Source organism: Pyricularia grisea (genome assembly GCF_004355905.1).
Source record: "Pyricularia grisea strain NI907 chromosome Unknown Pyricularia_grisea_NI907_Scaffold_2, whole genome shotgun sequence".
NCBI lineage: Eukaryota > Fungi > Ascomycota > Sordariomycetes > Magnaporthales > Pyriculariaceae > Pyricularia > Pyricularia grisea.
Window position 1 is genome coordinate 4437385 of NW_022156717.1, and position 27410 is coordinate 4464794.

The following is a 27410-nucleotide window of genomic DNA, read 5'->3' on the forward strand; positions in this document are numbered from 1 at the left end:
GCAGGTAGGTATCTACGGCTGCCTCACCCATGGCACTGGAATCGAACGCGCGGAATCGCCCAGTGCGGCATGACTGGGCTTAGTCCCAAGCCACCACAATCACAATGACCACTTTGACCAGTCAGTGCCTCCGATTCAAACTAGAATTCGACAACCCGGTAATCTCCAAACGCTCTGTGGGTGTTTTTTTTTTTTTTTTCGGTTGGGTTGCTTTTAGCTAAGGTAGGGACAATTCAATCAATGGAACATGAATTATCCAAAGGGTTGCTTGACCAAAGGCAGGCCCCACCAGCCAATCAATTCTTCTAAGCCAGCACCTATTGATCTACTTCGTAGCTTATTCTCAAGCTTATGTACCACCTTTCTTAGGTACCTTAGCAAATATCGCCTCACCTACCCTGTACTGTTAACTCAGGCATCCAGCCAAGCCACCAAACCTTAGTTACCGTAAAAGTCGATTTTTGTCTTATTAGACGCGTCCCACTTTTGCACACTTTGGAACGCAGCATGCGAACGAATCTCCCATCTGCCATGTTGACCTTGACATATTTATTCATCCAATTTTACCGTTTTGTAATTTTGCTCAAGTTAACATATCGACTCCATCGCTCCCTCGCTACGATGGCTTGATTTTGCGTCACGAAATTGAATCGTGTCGAACTAAAGATGTCTGTGGAGAGAAGGCTGCACGAGACGAATAGGTACAATCAATCATCTGTCGCTTATCAGACTCAGATATGGACGTCTTGGTACTGCTAGATCGACTCGATATTGGCAGTTTCAGACATGTCAAAAAACAACAAAAAGCGGCGGAGATGCCAGGACCATGGCGATGCGGTCGCTGGTGATGTTGGTTGCTCCAAGCCAGCCAAGAAACGCAACAAAGGGGGACGAGTTGACATGTTGGAACTGAATAAACAGCCTCGTCCTGCTGAAGTCACACATCTTGTCTTGTCACAATATTTCCCATGCTTGCAAACCCTACGCGAACACCTCCTTTCAAGTCTGCCTTCCTCGTCTAGGATCAGGAGACGCAAGATCGCGGCCATCGGTGACCGAGTTGACGGCAAGGAGGGCGCCGCAGACAAAACACTCGAGGCTGCAGTAGCCCACCTCCTTGACTCGACTATTGTTGCCGCATCGGAAGAGCGGGCGGCCCCCTCCGATGGACGATGGGAGCAGTGGGCAAACTTCTCCCAGAGAGGCGACGAATCTTACGTCACCTTGTCGGACGGCGTGACAAAAGCTCTCTTCTGCCAGTCAGAGGTAAGATCTCGTCTCGTCTCTCCATCTCATGTATGAGATGATTGTAACTATTGCCAAACCGGCATGGCAGGAACACCGACACTGAACCTTGAATGCCATCAGATTGTGAGTTTCGTCATCTGGTCCCTGTTTGAGAGGGAAAAGAAATGCGGGGGCTGGCCACGGCATTTATTGTGCGATGGCTTCAGCAGAGGACCCGTCTCCCGAGCTAACGGATACGTCGGGCTCGCGGCGGCCGATGCCGTGCCCGGAATATTCGTTACCCAACCAAACCCACGCGTGAAGATAGTCAAATCATCACCATGGCCAGAGCTGCTATCGATGCTCGGTCAGGCTGGAGAGAAGATGATGATTGATCTCCTCCTGGACCATTCTATTTTTATCAAAGTGCCAACCGGGAACGAGAACTACTATCAATTGAGTGGTGAGTTGCTATCAGTGGCTTGTCTATTCCAATCTATACTAAGATGATTTCACGACAGGGAGACCGATCACCAATTTAGAGCCGATCATTGCTGCCAAGTCACAAGACCCCGGTAAAGTCCATGGAAGCCAAAAGTCGGCGGCAAAGATAGTCTTCGTGAGGAGCCGCATGCTATATGCGCGCGCGGCACTTAATGCCCGTGGGGCAGTGCACTTTGGGCTCAGACACATCCGTATGTAGTCACTATCCAGCACTTTGTTTCTCCGTATTTCAATCTGTTTTTATAGGACTTCTCATGGTGCTCATTTGAAACTGATCTCTTGAGCAATAGATGTCTTGAATAGGTACCCAGCAATCTCAGACGCCGATAAAGGACGGAAAGGGGGCGATGGCGAACCCGCAGATGTCGCCCGACAGGAGAAAATGCGCGGCAACACGATACATTGCATGATGTATCTGTTCCCTAGGCAGTTTGGTTTGCACAATGCCTTCACATCTGTTGTTGACCATACTCAAACAAGCCAGAGGTTCCAAGACTATACCTTGCGCGAGGAAGAGATTCAACAGAAATACCAAGGTTCGAGCCTCGGCCGTGTTTCAATCCCTAAACGACTCAGAGGTGCCCCTTTTCACTTGGTGGAGAAGATGCAAGTACTGCATCGACGTTGCTCGTACTCTGCGCTCTTGAAACACTACTGCCCTGTAAGTTGGTATTTTGATTGTTCACCTAGTGGATCAAACCCCCATAGATTCTTACTCTCTGAATAGGCTTCTTCAACCGATGAAATAGTAGCCTCACTTAAGGACGGTGGTGCCAAGATAGACGAGCACAGGTTGATACTCGATCTGGCCACTCCAGCAGTTCATGTATCTGCTTACTGCCAAGCAGTTCTTTCCAGGCTTGTCCCAGATAAATTTTGGGGAGACGGACAGATTAGAGTAGCCAACAAAAAAGTATTTCTTAAGCACGTTGATCACTTTGTCAAGCTGCGTCGGTTCGAAACGATGAATCTTCATGAACTAAGCCAAGGACTCAAGGTAGGCCATAGATGTCCACCCAACTAGCACCCCTAGACCAGGCAAGAAAAAAAAAGCTTACAATATCGCAGATCAATGAAATAGAATGGCTTGCTCCGCCTGGGTTAGCACGTCAAAAAGCCAGCCAGTCGGATAGGCGAAAGCGACTCGAGATATTTCAAGAATTTCTCTACTACCTTTTCGATTCAATACTCATCCCTTTGATCCGCAGCAACTTTTACGTCACAGAATCAAGTACTCACCGTTCCCAACTATTCTTCTTCCGCCACGATGTGTGGCGTCAGATCGCTGAGCCGTTTATGGCTGTACTCAAAGTCAACATGTACGAGGAGGTGAACACGGACGAAGCACAGCAGATACTGGCCTCGCGCGACCTCAACTTTAGTCAAGTTAGGCTGTTGCCGAAAGGCTCCAGCATGCGCCCGATCACTAATCTGCGACGAAGAACACTGGCCCAGGGTAGTAAAAAGATGCTTGGCGCCAGCATAAACACTATCCTTGGCCCGGCCCATACTATGCTCAAATATGAAAAGGTATGTAGTTGTTGGTCGATGTCAAAGCATTGACGTATGCAAGATCCCCGGCTAATATGATGTGTCTACCGCAGACCAAAGACCCCTCCCGGCTTGGATCAGCCATGTTCTCGGTCGGCGATATATATAGTCGTTTAAAGGCTTTCAAGGAGCGAGTGGGTACCTCAAACCAAAGGTTCTATTTTGCAAAAGTCGACGTCAAGGCTGCTTTCGATACAATACCCCAGTCGGCAGTTCTTCAGCTTATATCAGATATTCCCACTCATGGTCAATACAAGCTCATCAAGCACGCCGAGGTTGGACGGGCTAGCGGCGATCCTTCGGCCCCAGGCAAGATTGCCAAGCGATGGCGCTCTTATGCCAGAGGCATAGGTGATCACATCACCTTCATGGATGTGCTTTCCACTCAGATCGCCCGGAACAAGAACAACTCGGTCTACTTTGAGAGCGTCTTTCAAAAGGTCCACAACACGATTGATTTGATGAATCTGATCACGTCACATATTAAGCAGAACCTGGTTCGAATAGGGAAGAAGTTTTATCGACAAAAGGATGGGATCCCACAGGGCTCGATTCTCAGCTCGCTTTTATGCAACTACTTTTATGCCGACTTGGAACTTAAAAAACTGCCCTTCTTGCAGTCCGACGATTGTCTCCTCCTTCGTTTGATAGACGACTTTCTTCTGATTACACTCGATGTGTCCAAGGCGAGGCAATTCGTAGAGGTCATGCACGCCGGTGTGCCTGAATATGGAGTAACCGTCAACCCCAGCAAGAGCCTCGTGAACTTTGACCTAGTGTGCCAGGGAGTTGAGGTTCCCAAGCCGGGCCCTGGTAGATCAACAGAGTTCCCCTACTGCGGCACTCTCATCAGTTGCAGCTCGCTTGACGTCAGCAAAGACCGTCGCGATCCGACGGCACCACGCGCTCTCACGGTGGACTTTTCGCGCCATCAGGGCCGCAACTTTCAGCGCAAGGTTCTCAACGCCTTCAAGATACAGTCGCACCTGATGTTCTTCGACTCGACGCACAACTCACGGCGCACAGTTCTCGCCAACCTCTTTGGGGCCCTGGCCGAGACGGCGAGGAAGATGTGGGCGTACGCCAGGGCCATGCCTCAGGGGAGACGGCCGAGGACGCACGTCGTTCTGCAGACCGTTGCGACGCTGGTCGACGTTGCGTATGCGTTGCTGGCGAGCAGGTCGAGGAGGGCCAGGTTCCCCGGGTACGAATGTGGCATCAGCAAGAAGCTGGTGAAGTGGTAGGTGGAACCTGTTATGACTCTCCCAATCTGTGCTTCTCTCTTTGAGAGTAGATCCAACAGGGTTACTGACAAAGGGGGTTTTTTTTTTTTATCTGTGTAGGCTTTCATTACACGCCTTCAGGCGAGTGTTGGCCAAGAGACAGGCCGGGTATGGTCAAGTGCTCTCTTGGTTGAATGCGGAGATACGCAAGTTGAACTTTAAGGGCAAACTCCCAGCATGCAATGTGTAGGGAGGGAGCGACGGACTGCCCAAAAACTTTTTTTTTCTTTTTTTTTTTTTCTTTTTGCTCAATGTCAAAGTCTATTCCGAGGCCTCTGGAGCAATATTCTTAATAATGTCTAATCCATACCGCAGCGCCATGTCCAAGTAGCCAAGATCAAGGGTATCGTGATTTCTATCGTAGAATCGCCCATCGCAAAAAGAATTTGTGTTGATCCATTCACTCGTTGGTATTGGTAGTTCATGAGATGTAAAAAAAAAATCCAAGACAAAATCCCCCCCAAAAGAAACATCAGGCAGCAAGTCCAGTATCCCACCAATGTCTCCCTGAATGCCAATATATGAGCGGCTCCTTGATCCGCCAAGGGTCTTGGTCGCCGGGCAAACCCAAGCCAGCGGCCCGCGCAAAGGAGAAGGGGACGGGCTCCAACATCCACATGCCGGCGCGGCACATGTCGTCGACAAAGACCCAGCAGGTCAGGAGCATCCAAGCGCAAGAGAAGAGCAGATTCGACGTCCTCGGCGCGAGGCTCGGGAGCCTCGGAGCGACGCGGTCGAGACGCAGGCCGTAGTACAGGGTCGTCTGCACGACGGTGCCGACCCAGGCCAGGATGAAGAACAGCCAGGGCATCCAGGGCCTGGCGCCGCGCGGCATGGTGAAGCTTCCCGCGGCGTGCATGGCGCCCGAGATGCAAAATGCAACCAGCGAGCTGAGGAGCTTCTTGGCGGCCTTGTTCTTGGTCCCGGCGAGCAGGAGCACCGACGGTGCAGTGAAGCCTATCCTAAAGGTCTGGTGCCAGGATCGTCCCCATAGACCGCCGAGGCCGTGGTCGAGAATCTGGACAAAGGATCCAAACGTGTCCGAGTATTGCCACAGTTCGGTGCGGACGTCCTTGCCGAAGAGCGTGGTCATCAGCCAGCGCCTGATGACCTGGTCGAGCGAGAACAGAGCCCACAGGGCATTGAAGACTATCATGGACGCGAGGACGCTCCTGTATATGTACAGCAAGGCGGGAGGTAGATGGGGAGCCAACGGGGCCGACGGGGATGGGGCTACCTCGTGACGACCGGTGCGGAAATAAGGATCATACTTCATGAGAGTGGCACAGACGTCGAGTGCCAGATATGCCAACACCGGTCTTCCGAGTCTGGTGAGCAATAACTCTCTGTTGCTGGCAGGACGTGTAACGCCAGCCCTGGATCTTATTGGTATTGTCTCGATCTGGACCAACTCTCCCGAGCGGGATTGTCGTGGAGGATCAAAACTTGGTATGGTTGGAATAGCAAAATTCCAGCCTGTCGCAGAAGTGGGTGTCAGTCAGCTCAAGGAGTAGAACTAGTGTCACACGGGATCAAAAGGTTGTTTGATGGATCCATCCATCCATCCATCATGCTTACCGGAGCCCCGCCATGCAGTGTAATAATCGTATGCCCAACTCAGCCTCTCGCGAAATGGGGCGTCCTCTGGGAACGCTTGCCAGTAGTACTCCATGTCATTGTTGAAAATGGACTTGGCAACATCCTCGTCTGGAGCCACAAGGAAACGAACCGACTTCCTCCTACGCTTGGTGATGAGCCTTTCGCTGCCGTTGCCGTTGCTGGTGCCATTGCTAACACCATTGGTTTTACTACCGTTGCCATTTTCGATCCCAGACGAAGACAAGGCAGAGCTATATGCTCGTTCAGGAGAAGCCCGAGACGAAGAGCCGCTCCTCCCACGGGCCGACCCATTCTGCTGTTTGCGTCTCTTGTTGACCCTTTCGGCATCATACTGCGGGCGCCTGATGACCAGGCTGGTCAAAGCCCACAGAGTACCCCTGGGCGAGAGCTTGCAATGTCAGTTATATATGTTTTAATTCTCTTCTATTGCAAAAGAGCAATAGCAGCACAAGAACATGTCAAAAAAAAAAAAAAAAAACATACCAGGCAGCAAGGATGCCCGTGGCGTATGTGACGGCAAGGTTGTCACTCCTCGTGTGACGACCCATCTCGAGGTTCAGCAACGCCACGAGGGCGGCGACGAGGAAGCGCGCGCGGTAGAGCCATGGTCGACCTCTGTGCGGCACGGCTAGATACAGGCACGGTATGGCGAAATTGGCGATGAGGCTGTGGACGATCAGCAGCGGACGAGCATCTCCAGATGCTATCCTCTCTTGGAAAAGGACGCTTATGAGCTCCCGGTCATGAGCAGCGGCTGCAGCGGTTGCGCTGCTGCTGCCTGTGGGTGACATTAAAGAGGGAAGAGATATTCTGTCTTTTGTTGATTTTTCGTTTCTTCTTTTTTATGCCCGTTGCCGACCTTTTTTTTTTTTTTTTTTTTTTTTTTTTTTTTTTTTTTTTTGGTTGGTTTAAAATTCACAGGTTGACAGAGAGGGGTGCAAAGATTCGTCTAGTTCTTGACTAACTTGCTATGTCTACCTTATCCAAGGTAGACTTCGCCGAGGTGCCCAGACTTGGGTAAGGTAGGTAGGTATAGTATCCACAATGAGTCCGAATAAGAATCGGGACGGATGAACCAAGGAGTTAATTACTAAGTAGTTTATCGTCTTCGTCGACATGTCACACCACTCCAAAAAGGCAAGTAATGTCTTGGCTTGCTTTATCCAGACTTGTGCATTGTAAAGGCCAAGCTGACAAGCGATCATGATGAGCAAGGGGGGGAGAGAGAGAGAGAGATATGATAGAGACAGCGCACATGTGGCGGAACCCTGGGCGGGACATGGGGTCCAGAAAAAAAGCCACGACCCCAGTATCTCATGCTAATTGTTGTCTGTGATGTAATCAATTATTGTAGTCATGAACTCATCAATTCAAACCTTTGCAACCCATGAAGACTAAGCCCCAGAAGAAATCTGTGAGTGGAGTGAAGGGAGAGAAAAAAAGATTCTACTGTGCTGTAGAACATGTCGTTAAAAGTCGCTGTAACCAGAGAGCCAAGTTAATCAACTTGCTGATCAAAATCTCATTCGCCACTTTGAATAAAGACACGACACGGCCATCCTGACAGGGTGCATGTCTTACCAAGCTAAGACAAGCTGAGGTACTGATGTGGACACACGCTTACTGCACCCAAGTAGGTACCTAGGCATCTCCAATATGCAGTCAGTCATTGACACAAGAACACAAGGGCAAAGCCCCGGATCAAACCATGGCGAATTAATCAATTCAGTTGGCTCACGATGACGGCCCACCTAGCCCGAATCTTCCTTTCATTTGAACGTACACGTTACTCTCTGTACGTACGGCATATGTCCAAGCCCCAAGTGCATGCAATCATCCCAGACTCCTTTTCATTTTCAACCGCCCAACAAAGCATATGTATATATGTATATATAGAAACAAGTAGCCGGCTCTTCCTCCAAACTCCAATGGGTATCGTTCAATGTATTCTTTTGGTTTTGTACAGTATCGCTTCAAATCAGCAGACCGCCCGTCGTTAATGCAGACAAACTTCCACGTCTTCCTCTATCTTTGTTACCTCTGATATCGAGGAAGTGGCTCGTGAGGTGCCGTAATTGAACGACTCAGGGCACCAGAACCCATGTAATCCCCTGCGCTCGTGTGTTGATTGAAATACGAGCTACCGGGGTCCTCATCGTCCTCCGAGAGTATAGGCGCCGAAGGCTGAAAGCTTAATACCGGCGCCGTCGCACTCGTGGCAGGCCCTTGACTACTAGGACCTGGATCCCCCGTGTCATAGTCTTCAGGGAAATCAGGCGGGGCGCTTGCCTCTTGCAGCAGACGATGACGCTCTCTCTCCAGCTTATCTTCGCTGTTGCCAACCGCTGCCTCGCCATATTCAACCTCGTCCAGAGTCGGCGCTGTTGCAGCACCGTTAGAGTTTCCGACTGCAGGAGCCGACGACGGCCCTGCTGCTACGTCGTCCTCAACGTTGTATATATCCTCTGGTATAGTCTCGGATGACGGACCCGCATATGGCGCTGCTGGAGGCTGACTTGGTAACAATATCTGCTCCGCGCGCCGAGCTCGTTCCTTCTCAGACAGGCCCGCATTGTTCGGCAAATCTGGGGGTGGTATGTAGATCGGCGCCTGCTGTTGACGAGGATCGTGTGGAGTGTAGTACGGGCTGGGCATATATTCGGTACTCGGACCTATAGGTCCGTTGTTGCCCTGTCCTCCCTGACTGTAAACATAGTCCTGGCCGGCGGCTGGCTCTGACTGATCCCGCTGTTTGTCATCCGACTCATAGGCTACCGTCGGTATTTGCGATGATTCGTTCGCTTGCGACAGCTGGCGCGCTTGAGGATTCGGTCGAAGAGAACCACCCCTTGTCCTTTGTCGACTTGAATCCACACTCCCTACAGGAACCTCGAAAACAACCGAGATGACACCCTTGTGGCGACGCAGTTGGTCTGTGTCTATTATGGTGCTTCCCCAGCTTCCCATGATAGACGAACCTCCACTTTCGTATGGGTTCCTGACCGAGGGCATTGCACCACCGCCCGATATGCCGCCAGCTTTGGATTGTACCGACGATATTTGGCTGGCCAGCTTGCCTCCCAAGTCCACTATTACTTCCAGTTGGTATTTGAAGCTAATCAGCTCACCGGGCACGCCCTTGATGGTAGGAAACACATCCTCTGGTACTCGAACCGAAATTGTGACGCTTGCGTCGAGTGTAATGGGGTCGATGATCAGGGGACCAAAGGCCTGTGAGAGGTCCTTACGGAAGACGCTGCACGACCCAGCTGATGACAAAGACAAGCCGCTCAAGCCTGTTTTCGACCGTGGGAAATATTCTTCCTTTTCCAAACGACGCACATCTTCCTTGGACAACCCCTGGAAAGCCGATACAGGCGGTGCCGAGTCTATTCTTCCTTGCCTATACAGAGTGACAATGACACCGTGGACGCTTTTTATCCTCTTGATGTGGTGCACTGATACCTTGACGGGGACAAAGTCTCCAGGTAGGCAACCGCCCTTGAGCATTTCGACGCTGGCGGTGATGGTCTTTTCCTCAACCGTAGGCGTTCTGGCACCAAACTGTGAGCCCGAGGAACTTCCTGTTGCCTCGCTAGCCTTGTACCCAACGCTAGCACCCGCACTACTGCTCGTGATGGCGCTCTCTGTGCTAATCTCGCTCATAACATCGGGCATTTCTGTACGTGTGGGACTTTGCGGAGGCTGCTGAGCCTCGATGGCGGCATCGTTTCCCATGTTGGATTCTGCAGTAACACTCTCAGGTGCCCTGGAGGAATCCAAATCAGAAGAAGTGACATCGTGGGAATCGCCCAGGGATGAGCCCCTGTCAGCTCCGCCGATGGCACTTGGTCGCTCCGTCTTCCTCCTCCTCGTCCTCCTTGATATTGGCTCGAGAGATATCGTTCGCGGCCGCGGTGCTGGAATTGATCCTATATCTACTTTCTCCGCAAAGTAAATTTTCCTGTCGCATACAGTCGTCGGGGTTATCGATGTCGGTCTCGTCAAAGTCGCTGATATCATGTATGATATGGTTCCTCGCTCAAACTAGTGTGGACACGAAGGCATTAGTGAGAATGATCTTATCCGGCAGTTCCGAGTGAGGGGACGAGAAAATAAGACATAGCAGACTGATATCATGAGAGGAACATACATCAATGCTTGATGGAAGGTTAACCTTGGATGGAAACACGAGGTCAAAATTGAACTCGTAACGCCCTGCCTCCAGCTTTCCATCGGCGCTAAGGACCTGCTCATCTTGGAAGAGTGACGCGAGACCATTGCCAAGGTATCGTGTCCGGTTGGTCACGCCCGAAGCAATCTGCGCCGTGTTGATGGTGGCTTCGTGAGCTGCGTTTGGACTCTTGAATACCTTGACGAAGCCGTGGAGAGCAACAGTGAGGTGTGTGATGCGAATTGGCCTGAGGACGGTCAGAATAACGGCGCCGGTGACATGGTCGCCTTTGGCGTACTTGCGGTGCGGATCGACAGGGCGGACGTGGAAATCGGTAATGTGTCGCGTCTTTGAACGCGAAAAGAGGCGCGAGATTAGCGATCGGCTCGTTTGCGTGTCTTCCAGCAGCGAAGATTGGTTCCTGGAGGCCGAGGAGCCGCCCATCTAGCCTGTGCTGGGTCTGTACGACGCCCCTCGCAAGGAGTAAGGGAGGGTTGTGTGGTGGTCTGGAAGAAGACTCTATGTAGAGGCGAGTGAGCCTTGGGCAGTAGGCGGGAAGGTGCGTGTTAGACCTTCTTGGCCTTCTCAGGCCTGAGTCTGTGGCGGGCGTATGAAGGAAAACCAATGTTAGGTGAGGTGCCCAATCGGCGAGGCGGCGCAGTCGTCGAGGCGGGCCAGGACATGCATGCGCGCAGCCCCTCGGAATGAAGTCGATTGATCGATCGCGACGTGTTCGAATTCAGCGCACGGTGAAGGCCAGCCTTAAAACCTTGGCCTTGAGCCCTTATTGGCTTTTTGATTTCTTTCTGGATCGGTGTAGTACACACCTGCTTCCGACCCTTTCTCTGACTTGGTTTGAGCGAGCTGTACAAGGAATCGAACGAGTCGTGTTCTGTCCCGCCAAGTCTCAAAAGGGGCTTTTTCTTACGGTATGATGGATTGACACGAATTGGGTACCGGTTAATTTGGTGCGACAGGCGAATGAGCGGAACCAAACGGCCGGGGATGCCGGGGGCTTCTGTAATGGGGAATTGAATTCGACCGTTGGAAAAACCACCGCCCGAAGGGGCACACAACGGAGGCCAAGAGTCGGCTGAGCGAGGGTGTACGGCGTTCTGTTGTTACCGAGCCAAGTCGATCTTCGTCTTGTGGACTGGCAACTGGCAGGCAGGCAGGCAGGCAGGCAGGCAGGCAGGCAGGCAGGCAGGCAGGCAGGCAGTTTGAAGTGGCTTGGTGGTGGTGGTGGTGGTGGTGGTAGTGGTGGGTAGGCAAACAATACAAGCAATGGAGAGTCCAGGGGGTTGAAAAGTTACCGATTGAGTGGCGCGACAACCTTCCCCCGGCCTGCGATTTGTGCAGATACAGGCTAATGAGTAGCGTGGCTGTGGCCCGGCGCCTTCAATGGCCACACACGCAAGCAAGCAAGCAAGCAAGCAAGCAAGCGGACCGTATGTACCACCCAACTGTGCTCGCGATGGATTGACGGCGGGCGGGATCTTCCAGCCGCCCGGCTGCGATAGAGAAAGAAAAAAAATACAAAAAAAAAAAAAAAGGCAGAGGGAGAGCGGGGCCAATTGTTGATTTCTTCCCTTGTCTGGCAACGCTTTGTTTGATACAGACAAATATCAATCAAATTCGACAAGGACCGTGTACGAGTTGATGGGATCGCTCTGATGCACGCCAAGACTAGCAAGATGGTAAGAATGCTTGGCTTGCCAAGAACTCTTGTTTTCGGGGAAGGGGAGACTTGATTTCAAAGAAGACCCAAAGGTGGAGGCGGGAAGAAAGGAAGAGGGGGGCCACAAAGTTGAGCTGCGAGGATTTGGCCTGCAGATAAAACATGAGCATGCAATAATTGCAGCAAGATTCTATGGAAAGAGGGATGAGACTCGTCAGCGGCCGGGCTGTGGAAGTGAAAGTGCAAATGTGGGGATAATGGAAGGGGGCAAGCATTCTGGGTTGGGAAAAATAAAGCGACATGACATGGACGTTACGAACAACAGACAGGAGCAAGTTTTACGTGGTATGTAGGTTAGGTGATCGACTTAGGTACCTAACTGCCAACCCAAGTGAACATAGATCGCCAAGGTACCTGGGGAGGTAAGGATATCCATACAAATATTTTGTTGATTTGTCTTACTGCGCGCACCTTTCCAGACGGAGAAATTACTTACCCAACGTCCCTTAGTCGCCCGTTATTTTACCGCCTAGGACCTAGACTAGGTCACGGTGTATTACACACCATCTCGATTGGCAATTGCTTTGTGAGATTGCTCCATAATTACATTTTTTTTTGTGACTTGCCGGGAATTGATTAATCGATCCAGTTTATTTTTATTTTTTCTCCTCGTTTCCTTTATGTTTTCGTCTAGAAGAGGTTTATTTCTGTTTGGTTTCCAGCCCGCCCCGTCGTCTGACATATTATGGGCCTAACTAATTCGTCCCTTCATACAGTAGGTATAGGTAGAGCCCGAGCCACAGGGATTATTTATACTTGGGACTGGGACTTTTGTTAACTCTACAGTACCAGACACTACAGAACACACCACCACTTATCCATCTCTCAAGTCGTTGGATCCAAGCTTCCCCGGCTGGTGGGCTCCAGGCGGATGTTCGGGCGGTCGGCATAGCCGGCAACGTGTCTCGCCTCATTAGACAAGTGAGTTTTCCCAAAGGGGAGAAGAGAATAAGCAAATCTAACCCTTGCCTGCACTCTTGTGCCTGGTTTTCCAACCACCCTTTCGCGCCAGGCGGTTGAGGAGGCTTGCGCGTCCGCCTGTCAGAACCCACTTTCCAAAGTCTCTGGTTGGTCCCGTCCCGGCGGTGCACTGCATATGGGGGATTCCACTAGGCTTACTATGTAATACAAAGTAGACTTATTAGCTAGGAGAAATACGGCCTGACGGGTATCTAGGCAAGTGGAGGCCGTCCTTAGCTTCTCCACAGTGAAAGGGTCTAGGCAGTCGACAAAAGACGATACGGCCCACATGATCCTTTGAACGGACCCCAAGCTGGGTTCAGAGTGGGGAAATAAGATACCTCCACCTCTTCGTAGTAGCAGTAAAGACAGCTGGCCAAAGTTGACCGAGGTAAGTACCTGGTCCGAGCATCGCATCGCGTCGCATGGGTTTCCAACACTACCCACTTCACCCACTTCACGACCTCCTACACACACACATACACACGCACACACACACACACACACATACACACACACGCGACAACCCACACTCTCAATGACACCATTCCACCCGAGCTTAAACGGGACCTGCACGTTTTCAATAAGGCTTCTTTTTGGGCTGGAAAAATATCGGGTATGGAAAGAATGTATGGTCATGTACTGACAGAGTAGGAAAAAAAAAATCTGCAACGTGGCACAAACAAATATCCATCCGTAATCAATGTGTCAGGTAATACTATATGCATGTCCTTGAATTTCCCACATCGGTCAATGCCACGTCCCGACATGCGGGCGATTGTGACGGGAGACCCAATATTAGGTTACCCCCAATGCGCCGTCACACGCCCGCACCAACTGCTGGGACGATGTTCGAAAACAGGCGCGCCTGCAGCTGTACGGAAACAGTAAATGTAAGGCGAGGCAGAAAAAGTCGATCTTTGGTGCATTGACTCGAGCATATTCTTGGAACGTCATATTAGGTCAAAGTGCGCCTCGGCATATCTGGGGGATCGTTTGGGATGACCATCTGGAGGGTTTCGAACAACTCATTGGATTGAAGCCAACTTGGGATGGATGGACTCGATCTCCCACAGCCCTCAAGCTGACAGCCAAACTTACATACGGACAAAAAAAAAAAAAAAAAAAAAAGAAGTTCCGGATGGACTTAAGTCGACTAAGGTAGTGTGGTCTAGAACTAGACACACCTAGTTCTAGAACCAGAAGATCAACAGCTTAGGTACATTGGATACGAGACGGCCAATCCAGCAGGCCAGCTTTAACGTCCTTTACTCGGCAAGACCGTGGCCAGGAAAAATAAGGCTTTGCCTAGTGCGTATATAGTATGCGAATTGTCCAAAGGTAGAAATGTCTTACTCAGTTCAGTATCACGGCCTCATTCGGGCAGATAGATAGATGCGTACATACCTAGGTAGGTGGAACTTGACACAATGCCTCGATGTAGTTTCCATAGCAGCTCTCACATTACCTAGACTCATCAGTAGATAGCAAAGGTAGGTAAGGATACGTATTAGTCTAGTCTACCTATAGCCACAGCTTAACAGCTCCAACCAATGTACACCCATTTTGATGCAGCCGATATCCCCAAATACAAGCAGTGAACTCCGCGCCATGATTTCATGTGACCTATAAGATGCCAACAAAGAAAAAAAAAGACAAAGGAAAACACAATGTATGCATAGAGTTGCCGGGAACCCAGCCCAGGCTTCAGCGCCTAATCCAATGCCTCTCCGCTCAAAATGCTTCTCAAAATGTCAGATCCAAGTCCCTCAATTCCCTGTTCGATCTCCTTCTCACCAACACAGCTGGCAACCCGTCTCTCGTCGCCACTGCTGAACGTGGCCTTCCTGCCCTTCTTGCTTGGCGTTTGCAATACTGCAAAGGAGCCAGTCTTGCCATCCACGGCTGTGACGAGCGATAGTGTCTCCAAGCTACCAATGACTTCGCGGAATTCCGAGCTTGACAGCACGTGAAGGAGCGAATCACGTTTGCAGAGAAGGCTATATGTGTCGTACAGCGTTTTGACTGTTGGGGCCGTTACTCGGGACTTTGAGGGCGTCGTTGGCGATATAGCGGCAACAGCAGCCTTGTTCTTCTTCTCGATAGCCATGAGGGAGCACAACGCTGCTTTCTGTTGTAGATTGAGGCTCTTGAGACGTTGGCTCGCCCCGTTGCCGAACGCTGTTGCCGTAACCTTGTTTAGGTGTGAGATGCTCACTCGTGGTGCGGTTTCGACAGTCAACGCTTGCAGAGACGCAGCCAGTTCAGCAGGAACTGTTCTCCTGCTGGCGTCTTTTGAAGGTGAACCTGCGTTGTTGGGCGTCTCACCAAGTGGCCTCTTGGACGGCGTCATTTGCAAAATCTTCTGCCTTGCCTCCTCCTCGAGTTTCCGTTTTGTCTCGGCTTCCACCAAGTCCAAAGCCCGACGCAGTATCTCGTAGGCCTTTCTCAGGTCCCCCGTTTGGCTGGATACCTTGCGAGAACACAGCTCAATGGCAGCGGGGTGGAAAAAGGGGGTAAAGCCCACATTGGCACTGCCGGCCGGCATAAGGCTCTTCAGTCGATCAGTGACGATTGCCTTGATTTGCAGTGCTGAATATGGGAGAAACGGAAGTAGCTCAGGCTTCAAGTTTCTCGACTTCAGTCTCGGCAGAAAGCGGTCGGTCAAGTCCAGGGCGTTGGCAATTCCCACCAGCGATACTCGGGAGGATTTCTGCATCGACCATTCGAAGATCTTGTACAAGCTTTCCAGGTCCAAGCTGAGAATGTGATCGATTTCGTCAAGGACTACCAAAAAGGCACTTGCGACCTTCCGCTTGGGGATGAAAAGTTGCTGCAGCGCAGCTGCTGGCTCAGCTTCTAATATGTTGATCTCGTCCCCAAGTTGCTCCAGGAGGGTAACGTAGAGATCGTTCGAAGACTTGACGCTCATGCAGTTGATATATGCCTTGCGAACAGACGGAGTTTTTGAAACCAGCTCATCCGTAACGGCGTTGACCATTGCGCTCTTCCCTGTACCTGGAGGGCCGCTGACATAGAGACACCCGTTGGGAGTTGAGGATGTGCACTTGGCCAGGAACTCCTCGAGGTGCGCCCGCTCGTCGTCACGCCCAATGAGGCGACCCGGGTCGTTGCTGCGAGAGAACAGTTGTCTCGCAAGGTGGTAGATTGTTTGGGATGTTGCAGGAGTGGATGGTGTCTTTGGCGTCAGTCTTGTTGATAATTTGCCGACGGACATGACCCGGTGCCGGGGTGTGCTCGGCGAGTCGGACAAGGCATCGCGGAAGCGGGGGGTCTTCGGGGTAAGTGGTGCGGCAACTGAAGGTGTCGATATGGTCAGCAGGTGTCGCACAGAGTCAGAACCACTGGATATATGACATACACTTCTTCGAAGGACTTTTGGCGGGAAATGTAGACTCATGGTCTTCTAATATGGTATCGATGGAGCAAGAATCCCTGGGGTCTCGGTTCTCGTCGTTGATTTGCAAACTACGGGTTTGAAGTCTTGTACGCTTGGTAGGAAGCTCCGTGTCTGTTGCGAAAGCTCGTTAGTTACAAATGGCTCCTTCTTTTATCAACCACAAAGTAGTACGGAGATCTGCTCTGCTCACCATTGTTACCGGAGCTCCGGGTCCTCTTGCCCACTGAAGGCATATTCGAAACTTTGATCGGTCCGGCTTTGATGAATGGTAGGTACGAATGGCATACACGAGCGAAGAAAAAGGCAGGTTCTATACTGGAGATGTGCAGAACTTAATGCAAGTGAATATATGACGATCGAGCATTAGAGAGGAAGTTACAAGTGTTGTAGGCAAGCACACAAGTTTGAAGCAAGAACGAGGTTGCTGTGGCATACCTTAGCTACGAGATGTAGGTCCACCTGCAGTGAGACATTGACGCGACTGCCGTGGTCCGACGCGGTAAGAAAAACACGAAAAGCGCGATCCACTTTAGCTTTTGACCCCGCCAAGCATACGTGATTGCGCGTTGAGAGAAGATCACTGCGCATCACGTGCCCCGGAAACGCCAAAGTGTCCTGCAAGGTAGAGAGAGTCGCGGGAGTAAGTTCGCCTCAGTCATTGAATTGAATCACCCCGTTCTTATCCGAGCCCCAAAAACCACCCCGCACTAAGATTGTAGCTTGACAAGCCCGATTGCTAGTTACCTATTATCCACTGACTAATTGACGATACCTTTTATCTCCAATTTATCACGGCAAAGCCAGGGACAAGATCTGCGTGTCAGATATTGACAACATCGTACTAAAAGCCTACTACCTACCGATATCTGCTGGTGTCCTTCCAATTTACGGAACCGCCGGCTTGGGTTTTCTGCTCATATCGTCGGATCTACTAACCCACAATAAATTAAGAAAAAAAAAGAAGAAAAATGTCACCATCTTCGCCCTGGTAGTGTTGTATCGATGATGATACCAAGCTAGGTACTCAGACAATGGTCACGTGGACCCTGCATGCTCGCCACTTCCTTCCGTACGGACAAATCAGTCTATACCTAGGTAGACTGAGGCAAGCCAGTTAGCCCAGTGGCTAATGGATGGTTTTTGATCCACCCTAAAAAAACATCTACAGTCTTTATTTTCATAATTAACCGCCAAATAAGGTTGGTTAGAGTTTATCATGGCCCAAAACCTCGATGCTCAGTATAATGCAGCCGTACAAAGGTTCAGAAATGAAGAGTTTCCCATGATTAGAGGTAGATGCTCGTTTTAATCCCTTGTCGTTTTAACCTGAAAATCATGCACTTTTAAAACTAACTTATGTGCCCCGGCTTGAAAGACTCAATATACTTGGACCATGCTGGAACAACTCTCTGCCCCAAGTCTCTCCTTGAGGCGTTTGCAAGGGATATGACGGGTAATTTGTATGGCAACCCGCACTCTGCATCCAACTCGTCACAGTTGTCTACCGCGCGTATTGAAGACATCCGTCTCCAAGCCCTGCAACTGTTCGGCGCCAGCCCCGATGAGTTCGACCTCGTCTTCGTGGCCAATGCTACGGCGGGAATAAAACTGGTTTCCGAATCCCTGAGAGCCCGCGATGGAGGATTTGGGTTTCTTTACCATCAAGCATCTCATACTAGCCTCGTCGGGGTCAGGATGGAAGCTCAAAGTAGTGTTTGCTTGGGTGAGAATGAGGCTGAGGAACTGCTTGCAGGCTGCACTACCAATCTGGCCTCGGTGACAAGGTCTACTCCAGGTGCTGTGTTGTTTGCATACACGGCACAGTCTAATTTTGACGGACGCCGTTATCCATTGACCTGGGCAGACAAGGTCAGGAGAACCCACGCGTCCAGGAGCATGCCAATTTGCACTCTGCTAGACGCAGCCTCTTTCGTTTCGACCTCCCCGTTGCATCTTGGGGACTCTGAAACCGCCCCAGACTTCACTGTTCTTAGCTTTTACAAAATGTTTGGCTTTCCAGACCTCGGCGCCTTGATTGTCAGGAAACAGGCTTGGCCTCTGTTCGAGTCTAGGAGATATTTTGGAGGCGGAACGGTCGATATGGTGGTGAACTTCAAAGAATTATGGCATGCTCCCAAAACTGGGTTTCTTCATGAACGCCTGGAAGACGGGACGCTGCCAATCCATAACATATTTGCACTCGGCTCAGCTATCCAAATCCACCAGGGGCTTTTTGGTCCTATGCATACAGTATCCTGCCACGCTACATTTCTCGCTCAGAAATTGATCAATGAATTACAAAACCTACACCACAGCAATGGCGAGAAGGTGTGCACCTTATACTCGCCATATCCCAAACCGAATGCCGATGGCAATGGCTGGAGCCAAGGGCCTATAATCGCCTTCAACATTTGTACTTCCAACGGTTCCTGGGTCAGCCTTGGCGAGTTCGAGAAGCTTGCAAGCCTGCGAGATATACACATCCGTACCGGTAGCCTTTGTAACCCGGGAGGTATCGCGACGGCCCTGGCACTCGAGCCCTGGGAGATGAAACGAAACTTCTCGGCCGGCCTCCGCTGCGGAGCTGACAGCGACATGGCGCTTGGGAAGCCTACGGGCGTCATTCGTGCTAGTCTTGGTGCTATGAGCACCACCTCTGATGTTGATAGGTTTGTGGCCTTTGTTGTCGAGTTCTTTTGCGACGATGAAGCTGCATCTCGAGGTCGACAAGGACAAGGCCGCCCAGAACCGCCGTTGCCTTCCGGTGAGGCAGAACTTTGCGTTGATAGCTTGACCATATACCCTATCAAGAGCTGTGCAGGCTACTCCATCCTGCGCGGGAAGCAGTGGCAGGTCCGACCGGAAGGCTTAGCGTGGGACCGCGAATGGTGTCTTCTCCACAGAGGCTCTGGTCAAGCCCTAAGCCAGAAGAGATATCCCAAGATGGCGCTCATCAGACCGGTCGTTGATCTAGAGAGTGGACAACTGTCTGTCAGCTACCTTGGGGAGCCTATACCAAACCTACCCGGCCGGGTGTCGGTACCGTTGTCTCATGATCCATCCGTCTTCCAGGCTTCCATCCATGTCTCTGCGGCGCCTTCACGAGTATGTGGAGACCAGGTGGCCACCAAAATTTACCACGACAACGAACTAAACGACTTCTTCTCTACAGCCCTCGGCGTTCCATGTGTTCTCGCACGGTTCCCGCCAGGGGGTCAACCTAGCAACGCCCAGCGATCTTCCAAGGCACGTCTTCAAAAGCACCAGATCCCGATTGATGAAGAAAGCGAAGTTTCAGATGTCTATGACGGTTCTGGAACAACGACGAATTGGGAAAATGATGAAAGGCAACATATTCTTCTATCCAACGAAAGCCCCATTCTTCTCATCAACCTCGCCAGCGTCGACGCGCTGAACCAAGAAATCAAGTCGAGAAAGGGGAGCGCCGGCGTGAAGATACCCGCCTCTGCTTTCCGGGCCAACGTCGTGCTCCGGCGGACCGACGAGTCTCGGCCCGACAGTGCCCAAGGCCTTGCATATGCAGAGGAGAGGTGGAAAGGGCTGACCATCGGCAAGCAGACGTACACAATGCTCGGTGCGTGCAGACGGTGTCAAATGGTCTGCGTCGATCAGGACACGGGGTGTCGAGGCGATGAGCCCTTTAGCACCCTGTCCAAGACGCGCAGGTTTGATGGGAAAGTCTTTTTTGGGGTTCATATGGCCTGGGGAACAAGTTCGCCTTCAAAGGCCGTCGCAGCCGCGCGTGGAGACGTGACATACCCAACTATACAGGTCGGTGAGCTTGTTTCAGTTCATATGTAGCGATTTTGGATTGTGATGCACGAAAACATGCCATATTTTTTTTTAAAAAAATAAAATGCATATCGAAGATGTGGGGACAGCAAAAAGCATTAGCATGGATGGCATCAACGCTGATATGAAGAGTATTCGAAACCGTCTATTTGCTATGGCAAGAGGCATATTTATCAGGTTTCAAGTGATAAAAGAGGAGCTGATGTGTCAGCTTGCATCCCCTACACGAACCGTAGCGGCTTATTGTCACATAAATACAAAAAAGAAAAAAAAGAAAAACTGGCTAAATCGCAATGACCACACGCAAATGCACAAATCAGGGTGGTAACAAAAACTTGGTCGGGCCTGTTTTTTTCTTCTTTTCTTTTCTCTCTTTTCTGTTTTTTCTTTGGTCTTTCTGCCTGTTTTTTTTTTTCTCTCTTTTTCTTTTGTAGGTCCTAATAGTCTCTGTAGTTAGAATATCTCCTCACACGCGGCGGCAAGGCCAGTGGCGTGTCCATAATATCAGGCGACATTGGTGAAGGCGCCAACATAGCTCCGGGAGGGCTCGAGGACATAGGATCGGTCGGGCCGTGGTCGACCTCAGTCCTCATCGGCCAGCCCTCGCCGCCAGACATCTCGACGCGGCTCGTATCTCCCAGTTCCGCCACGTTGGGGATGACGGTATGGATACTCGTCGTCTCGCTGCTCCGGTGGCTCGGCTTCCCGGCAAATGTGGCAGCGCGAGCGAGCCCGCCGTTGCTGTTGATGGACCGATCCGTGCTTGACGTGCTGAGGAAGGCACTTTGCCTTCTCGGACTGCCTCGCTCATGGTGTGTGGCCGCGAACACGGCCGGGGCAAACCGAGCTTGAGTCACTGGTTGGCCCATATTTGGAAGCCGGGGTTGACGTATCTCTCCGCCGTAAACAACCCTAGGGATACTAAGACCAGTCAAGTGGTCTTCCCATTCCTGAAGCTTCCGTGCTCTCCTAGCCCTGAGTAGGAAAAAAACGTATATAGCTATGGCGACCAAGGCTGCGAAACCTGCCGATCCTGCGGCTATCCCAGCAATTGCTGCCGTGGAGAGTGGCGGTCCCCGGTTTCCTGAATTCCCCTGGTTCTGAGTCGGAGCCGGGTCTGGTGGGACAAGGCTCGTCTGTGTCGGTGGAGCAGCCGTTGTAGTTATGATGACAGGAGGGGGGACACTTGAGCTGGGGTTTGAACCTGGCAAAATCAGTGTGGTTGTGACGGCGGGACGGGATGTGATCGTCTGAGTCTCGGTTGTGACGATGGTTGTGATGGCATCGACCTCCCTGTGTATGAGTACTTCGGTTAGTCATACGTCAAATGCTCCTTTCTTTTTTGTTCATACAGGGCATTAGCTACTGACTGAGTGCGCGTCCTCGGCACCTCTGCTACGACCACAGAAATTGAACTGATTGTGGTCGTGGAGGATATGGTTGAAACAACCTCATCCAACTCAGTAATGATGCTCATCGTAGTCACGGTCGAGAATAACACTGATGTTGCAGGTGGCCTGCTTTGTTCTTGCCGGCGAGCAACTGCGGGTGCAACAACAGTTTGTGCCTTTGCTGGGCTATTGTCAAGCTTTTGACCGCCCGGTGAAGCTAGAGAGCCGGGACTAAGCCGCGATGCATTGCTGCTACTTGCGTCGTCTTCTTGTGAGGCATCTCGCAACTGGTTGCTGGGGGGCGTAGGCTCTGACCCCTCAGCCAGTACTGTTGTAGTGACATATACAATATCGGTATAAGTCGCCCCTGGCTTCGACTCGGTCAATGTTACGACGGTGTCGACGAAGGATGTCGATATCACGGCAATGATAACCGTATCGATCTTGGTAACTATACGGGTTAGGGTGGTATGGACTGTGCTAACGATGGTGGTAGTTTTGCTCCTACGGCGGTTATTAGCTTAGCACTCCAAGTCCTCGTGCCTCGGCCGGGTCCAAAAGAAGCCTCTTCACGTACGGGTGGCCGATGCATTGTCCCTGTCGACATGACTGTCCTTTCCCACAGCATGACTTTCCGCAACAAATTCCATCCGCACCACAGCACCACTTGTTGGCAGAATCCGCGCAGCAGACACCACACCCTCCACAATAGTTGACGTTATTTCCAAAACAAAAGTTTGTCCCGTTTGATAGACAATCTCGACGTGAAAGCTGGATCTGATTTTGGTTGCCTGTTATGTTTAGTGTGAACGCCGGGGTTCCGGGAATCGACGGTTGCACAACTCCCAGTCCCATCCAGTGATCTTTGTCGTCACATGGTGGTGGTGCTGCTGCCGCTGCTTGCTCCAAGAATGCAGCGTTTTGTGTGGAAGAGTGTGACGAGGATGATAAGCCGACGATGGCGGCGGGACAGAGTAGTATACCGAAGACCAATCCCAGTATGGGGTGACTTCCTATACGGGCCATCTTAACGGCATCGCTAGTGTGTGATAGACAAAGACGCCGTTGACCAGCAGCGACCCGCTAGACTAGTAGAGAACAAGAAGCAGAAAGGACTCGCATAGGCCAGTTGAAGGAGGGTGGCGAGGTTGTGCGTACAGCCTTATACGTACTCGGGCCATATCGAAGCGTCAGCGACAAGGCTAACGCACGTGGTGGTGGCATGCTGCCACCAGGGGGCCAACACCAACTCCATGACCGAGATCTGGGGGTCTGGTCTACCGTTACCATGGGCCAGGGCAGTTGGCGGATAGTGATCCCCGGATACAACCAATAATGAACGTGCGGAGCGTAAGAAAGATCGAATGGATGCATGTGGGAACTTGGACATGAGTATGAGTGCTGCAATAACCGACGCGGAGATTCTGTGGGGGGACTGTGGCTCTAGTTTGGAGAGTGAGTTTAGTTTACAGATTTGCAGACGACTTGTTTGCAAATAATAAAAAAAACTCAGCTGTAAGAATAGACGAAAATAGTAGAAATGTATAGCTACTGCCGTTGCCACCGAGTCGTCGACCTGCATCGTCTGAACGACTTGTGTTGCCTCAGTTATCAACATGGCTGTGAGGACCAGGCCGCAGTCGGTTCGGAGCCAGTCATCCCAAGAGTCATCAGTTGAGGGAGAAAAAAGAGGCCTGATCACATCAGCCCTTATCCTCTTTTGCTTTCCATTTTACTTTTTTTTTCACCTGGCAACATACAAGCATCATGTTGTAGTGCGGTCCCTCAAAATGGAAGTATGGCAAGTCTAGCCCAAAGATCGAGTCATTGGGCAGCTGAAGGGAAGGCAACCCACAGCTATCCAATAGTCCAACAGATTTTATATCTGGGCTGTAAGGTGTGTTCCCACCATGGTGACGCCGCATAGCATGGCACTGCATGAGCTGACCCGAAATGGCTACATTCTTGAAGGCAAATGGGTAAAAAAAAGCCAAGGCCGAACAAAGAAAATTTAATCTAGACCGGCCTGAGAAGACTGGTCTGTCTGCTTTGGATGAGACGCGAAGAGATGATGAGAAAATAAAAAGAAAGAAAGAAAGAAAATGCATGACGAACGACAGAGGTGAGTGAGTTTTGCCATCGCAAGTCTGTGGTACCTTATACGGTTTGGGTTCAGGGAGCTTATCCGCATTATGCAAACTGCTGCCGAGGATCCATGTCTAGAAAAATGAGTACCAAGTACATGGTGCGCGGACACAGTCAGCGTGTATCATAGATGCGGGTGAAACAAGTCAGAGAGAAGAGCTCAAAGACACACATACTTGCCGCCTGCAGCTTGCTAGGTGTTGAAGCCGCTGAGAACGAGACCCGGAAGCATTGACCGGCGCGCATTGGCCGACGGGCCAAGGTCTCACTGATCATGTATGTCGTTATTCCCGTTGTGTACCCATTATGCCTGGATTATTTCTCCAACGCAAACGAAAGGGGCGGTAAATGGACGAAATGTTGACATTAGAATGGTCATCGAAACGGGCAGTCTGAACTCTGAACAAGTAGATATCCGAATTTGACCATCACAAAATAGTTCTGTCTAGATTCCTTGGTCCTATCTGGACGATATGAAGGTAAAGCAGGGAAGGGCATCAAGTACAAAAAAAAAAAAAAAAAGTAAATCAGATATTCTCCGGGCCGATGATATAGGCAGATTAGTCTGATTGGCCGCGGAAAGCCTGAACTTGCACTGGGCCTAGACTAGAACTATGCTAGATTAGAACTTAGAACTAGAATAGAAGAGTTCGCAGGATAATGTAGAAAAAACGTATTCGGCCGAAGCAGCAAGGCAGTCCTGGGGGAATTGTATTATTGTCAATGGCTCCCGGTGCCCCCGAGGCCTCAAAGGTAAAGTAAATCGTGCCAACGGTGCAAAAAAGGATAAGAATGCGGACTAATGCTTTTAATGAATCAAAACAGCACATGTCAAGACGCACACTGGATCTGGATTGTGATGACAATTTCAATACTTACTGCAATTCCCGGTAGAGCTCACTACTCTCCACCCCACCAACCCACCTAACCCACTATAATGTCCCCCACCCCACCAACGCAGCATCCATCCGAGAAGTCAATCTCCAACTGCCAGTTGGGAAACTGCCCACGATCCTTCTGCACCTTTTCATGAGAGTAATTTTCACATGTCGCCCGACAAAAGCTGACTACTCGCCCGGTTACACTTACTGAGTGACTGCTTCTATCCAGTTACTTGCCTAAGGCACTTATCCCCTAGGTAGGTAGATAGAAGCTGTTTCAGCTGGAGTGGCGATATTCGGGGGTTCAAGGGAACAAGTCCGCCGCCGCATCGGACGATCCGAGCCTTGTTGATTTTCTGCCCAAAAAAATATAAAAAAAAAAAAAAGATTAAACTGGCGCCCCCTTGAGCCGCTCTCCCGCGTATCTAGAATGGAAATCGACGATATCCTCCGCGAGGTTGATCCCGACTTTGATGCGCTGCCGTCAGAGAGACGCGACCTGCAGCTCCTCACGCGCGCCTGGGTTGCGGAGCGCTCCGCTCCCGAACTCCTCGAGTAGGTGTCCCCTCCTGGTTTCCCACCGCAAGTAACAATTTATGCATACTTTTGTCTAGACCCAAATTTCCCTGACCTTTTGTCTATAATGTCCCTGTGCTTTTGCGGTGTGCAGGTGGCCGTCAGACGGGCTTTTCGAGCGCATCAACGATCGTATAAAACAGCAGATCGAGCATGTCGAGGACATGACTGGAAATATGGATCCCAAGACCAATTTTGCCCTCATAGTTATCCAGACCGAATTGGAGAGGTACAAGTTTCTAGTTAGAAGCTATCTCCGTGCAAGAATGGCCAAGGTAGCCAGCCCCCTTATACACGACACGCGAATGCCTGTTTCTCTCTACGCCCACTGTCGTTTTGCTAGCTGACAGGCGTACCTCTCTCTCTATCTCTCTCTTTTCCCCAGATTGATAAGCATACTCTGCACTACCTATCGACGCCGTCCCTTCGCGGCAGACTTTCTGAAACCGAACTAGCCTATGCCACGAGGCACCAAGCCTTGTTGCATAACCACTATTTGTCTTCGTTCCTGGCATCATTCCCACCTGCCCTCCAAAACCTCAACGACACGGCCGGCAACATAAGCATGATCGACACGCCCGATTTGGACTCTGCAGTTTTTATTCGGTTGCTACGTGATGCCTTCGTAGAGGGCAAGGGCACAGACTCTGACGGGGCCATGGAAGGCAGAGATGGCGACATCCTCATCCTTCGGTGGTCAGATGCCAAGCCTTTGGTCGATGAGGGCAACGCGGAATTGGTCTGAACCGATCGACCCAGTGTCAATTCTTCTTGCTGCTGGGAGTAAAACAATCCCATCACCATTCGTCATCCCCCCCTCCATACTCCAGCGTTGGCGTCCAGCCCAATACGGTTACGGAGTATAAATGGCTACAATTTCAGCCACAGGGTCCGGATCAGCAAGCTGAAAATTATGGAGTAAATAAACCCAGGCAGGACAGGGCGCAGGGAGCAAGCCTCAAGCAGTTTTTTACTTTTCACCGACAGGCAATGCATTATGCGAATAACAAAAAAAAAAAAAAAAACTCGACTTGGCGCACGCACACTAAGCACATCATGCGCCCGCCGACGGGCATCCACCTACGGGGTACTGTCATGTCCACAACGATAAAGCTAGAACTGCCAGGTGTTCGGTGTAGGAAGGGACCTTCGAGTTTGGTTAGGTATAGATCAAGAGTCCCAATGGGGGACACGGCGGACGAAAACTGAGGATGAAAATCGGTAGGGGTGGTCTCCTTCGTGGGAGTCTCTGATGTGCCTGGACGAAAAGCAAAGTACCGAGTCCAGAAATCCGGAGGTAACTGTATCCGAAAAGTCGGTATTCAAGGCGATCACAAACAACCGGTGAAAGGAAGTGTGGCTGGAGATCAACTCTTCTCGAACAATAACGGCCAGAGATTATGGTTAGCTACCTAGCTGCCTGCGCAGTTCAGTCGAGTCTCATACGTTGATACGGTACGATGTAGAAATAAGCAATCACGGAGATGAGTGCCACGCTAGGAAAGAGAAAGAGAAAGAGAAAAGCAAAAGAGAATGTGGACATCCAAGCCTACGGAGTATCCGTACAGTAGGTGCATTTGTTATTTAGGCGTTGGCTGTGTGGCAAGCCCATGAGTGCATGTGGCTCAAGGCAATATAGACAGACTGTTGGCATGTGTTGCATACAGAACCTGATAGGTACAAGACCTACTACTGTACGTACTGTAGTAGTTTGTACTACTGAAAGGAAATTCAAACTTAAACACGGGAACATTGGTTGCGTGAGTGGAACATGGACGGGAACTCCGTTCCTACGATGGTGCGCAATACCACGCTATCTTGGGTAGAGTGGGCACGCCAGGGCATGGCCTACCCTGGAAGCAGTGATCGCGAACCAGAAGACGGCCAAACTCAATATGACGCCGACTTCAACTTGTTCTCCAGGGTAACAGCTCCCTTCGGTTGTGTTGACATACCCACAAAGTGGAACTAGGATCACAAGGCAAAGGACGCCTCTACCGAAGCACCCATATTGACGGGCATGCCGTATTAAGTAAAAAACACTGAGGCTTGAATCAAGACAAGACGACGGTTCAGCCAAGTAGCTGGTGGAACGACTGTTTTGTCAGTTTGTCGCATTGTTTCAA

General features: G+C 50.8%; 8 protein-coding genes across 8 annotated transcripts; 4 read left to right on the forward strand and 4 right to left on the reverse strand.

Moving 5' to 3' along the window:
• The first annotated feature begins 528 nt into the window (after positions 1–528).
• On the forward strand, positions 529–4846 carry PgNI_03877 (uncharacterized protein). The gene is made up of 8 exons (XM_031123930.1): positions 529–1266; positions 1369–1690; positions 1749–1922; positions 2022–2392; positions 2459–2728; positions 2800–3261; positions 3336–4522; positions 4626–4846. The coding sequence occupies exons 1-8, from the start codon at positions 787–789 to the stop codon at positions 4753–4755; spliced, it is 3396 nt and encodes a 1131-aa protein (XP_030983328.1). The 5' UTR covers positions 529–786; the 3' UTR covers positions 4756–4846.
• PgNI_03878 (uncharacterized protein) lies at positions 4736–7082 on the reverse strand. Its single transcript, XM_031123931.1, has 3 exons — positions 6669–7082; positions 6144–6562; positions 4736–6041 (listed from the first exon to the last, which is right to left on the reverse strand). Exons 1-3 carry the CDS (start codon positions 6974–6976, stop codon positions 5038–5040), a joined length of 1731 nt encoding a protein of 576 aa, XP_030985348.1. The 5' UTR covers positions 6977–7082; the 3' UTR covers positions 4736–5037.
• Positions 7083–7811: 729 nt separating this feature from the next.
• On the reverse strand, positions 7812–11560 carry PgNI_03879 (uncharacterized protein). The gene is made up of 2 exons (XM_031123932.1): positions 10339–11560; positions 7812–10232 (listed from the first exon to the last, which is right to left on the reverse strand). Exons 1-2 carry the CDS (start codon positions 10801–10803, stop codon positions 8220–8222), a joined length of 2478 nt encoding a protein of 825 aa, XP_030985347.1. The 5' UTR covers positions 10804–11560; the 3' UTR covers positions 7812–8219.
• A 1062-nt stretch (positions 11561–12622) lies between these two features.
• On the forward strand, positions 12623–13165 carry PgNI_03880 (uncharacterized protein). The gene is made up of 2 exons (XM_031123933.1): positions 12623–12812; positions 12890–13165. The coding sequence occupies exons 1-2, from the start codon at positions 12783–12785 to the stop codon at positions 13115–13117; spliced, it is 258 nt and encodes an 85-aa protein (XP_030984489.1). The 5' UTR covers positions 12623–12782; the 3' UTR covers positions 13118–13165.
• A 1422-nt stretch (positions 13166–14587) lies between these two features.
• On the reverse strand, positions 14588–16838 carry PgNI_03881 (uncharacterized protein). The gene is made up of 3 exons (XM_031123934.1): positions 16669–16838; positions 16440–16589; positions 14588–16375 (listed from the first exon to the last, which is right to left on the reverse strand). Exons 1-3 carry the CDS (start codon positions 16709–16711, stop codon positions 14772–14774), a joined length of 1797 nt encoding a protein of 598 aa, XP_030984490.1. The 5' UTR covers positions 16712–16838; the 3' UTR covers positions 14588–14771.
• An 856-nt stretch (positions 16839–17694) lies between these two features.
• On the forward strand, positions 17695–20300 carry PgNI_03882 (uncharacterized protein; the record flags this gene model as incomplete). The annotated part of the gene is made up of 2 exons (XM_031123935.1): positions 17695–17770; positions 17854–20300. 2 exons carry the CDS (start codon positions 17695–17697, stop codon positions 20298–20300), a joined length of 2523 nt encoding a protein of 840 aa, XP_030984487.1.
• A 332-nt stretch (positions 20301–20632) lies between these two features.
• Positions 20633–24373, reverse strand: PgNI_03883 (uncharacterized protein). Its single transcript, XM_031123936.1, has 4 exons — positions 24004–24373; positions 22260–23901; positions 21662–22186; positions 20633–21584 (listed from the first exon to the last, which is right to left on the reverse strand). The coding sequence occupies exons 2-4, from the start codon at positions 22706–22708 to the stop codon at positions 20729–20731; spliced, it is 1830 nt and encodes a 609-aa protein (XP_030984488.1). The 5' UTR covers positions 22709–23901; positions 24004–24373; the 3' UTR covers positions 20633–20728.
• A 458-nt stretch (positions 24374–24831) lies between these two features.
• Positions 24832–26309, forward strand: PgNI_03884 (uncharacterized protein). Its single transcript, XM_031123937.1, has 3 exons — positions 24832–25263; positions 25379–25559; positions 25670–26309. Exons 1-3 carry the CDS (start codon positions 25139–25141, stop codon positions 26027–26029), a joined length of 666 nt encoding a protein of 221 aa, XP_030984485.1. The 5' UTR covers positions 24832–25138; the 3' UTR covers positions 26030–26309.
• The last annotated feature ends 1101 nt before the right edge of the window (positions 26310–27410 follow it).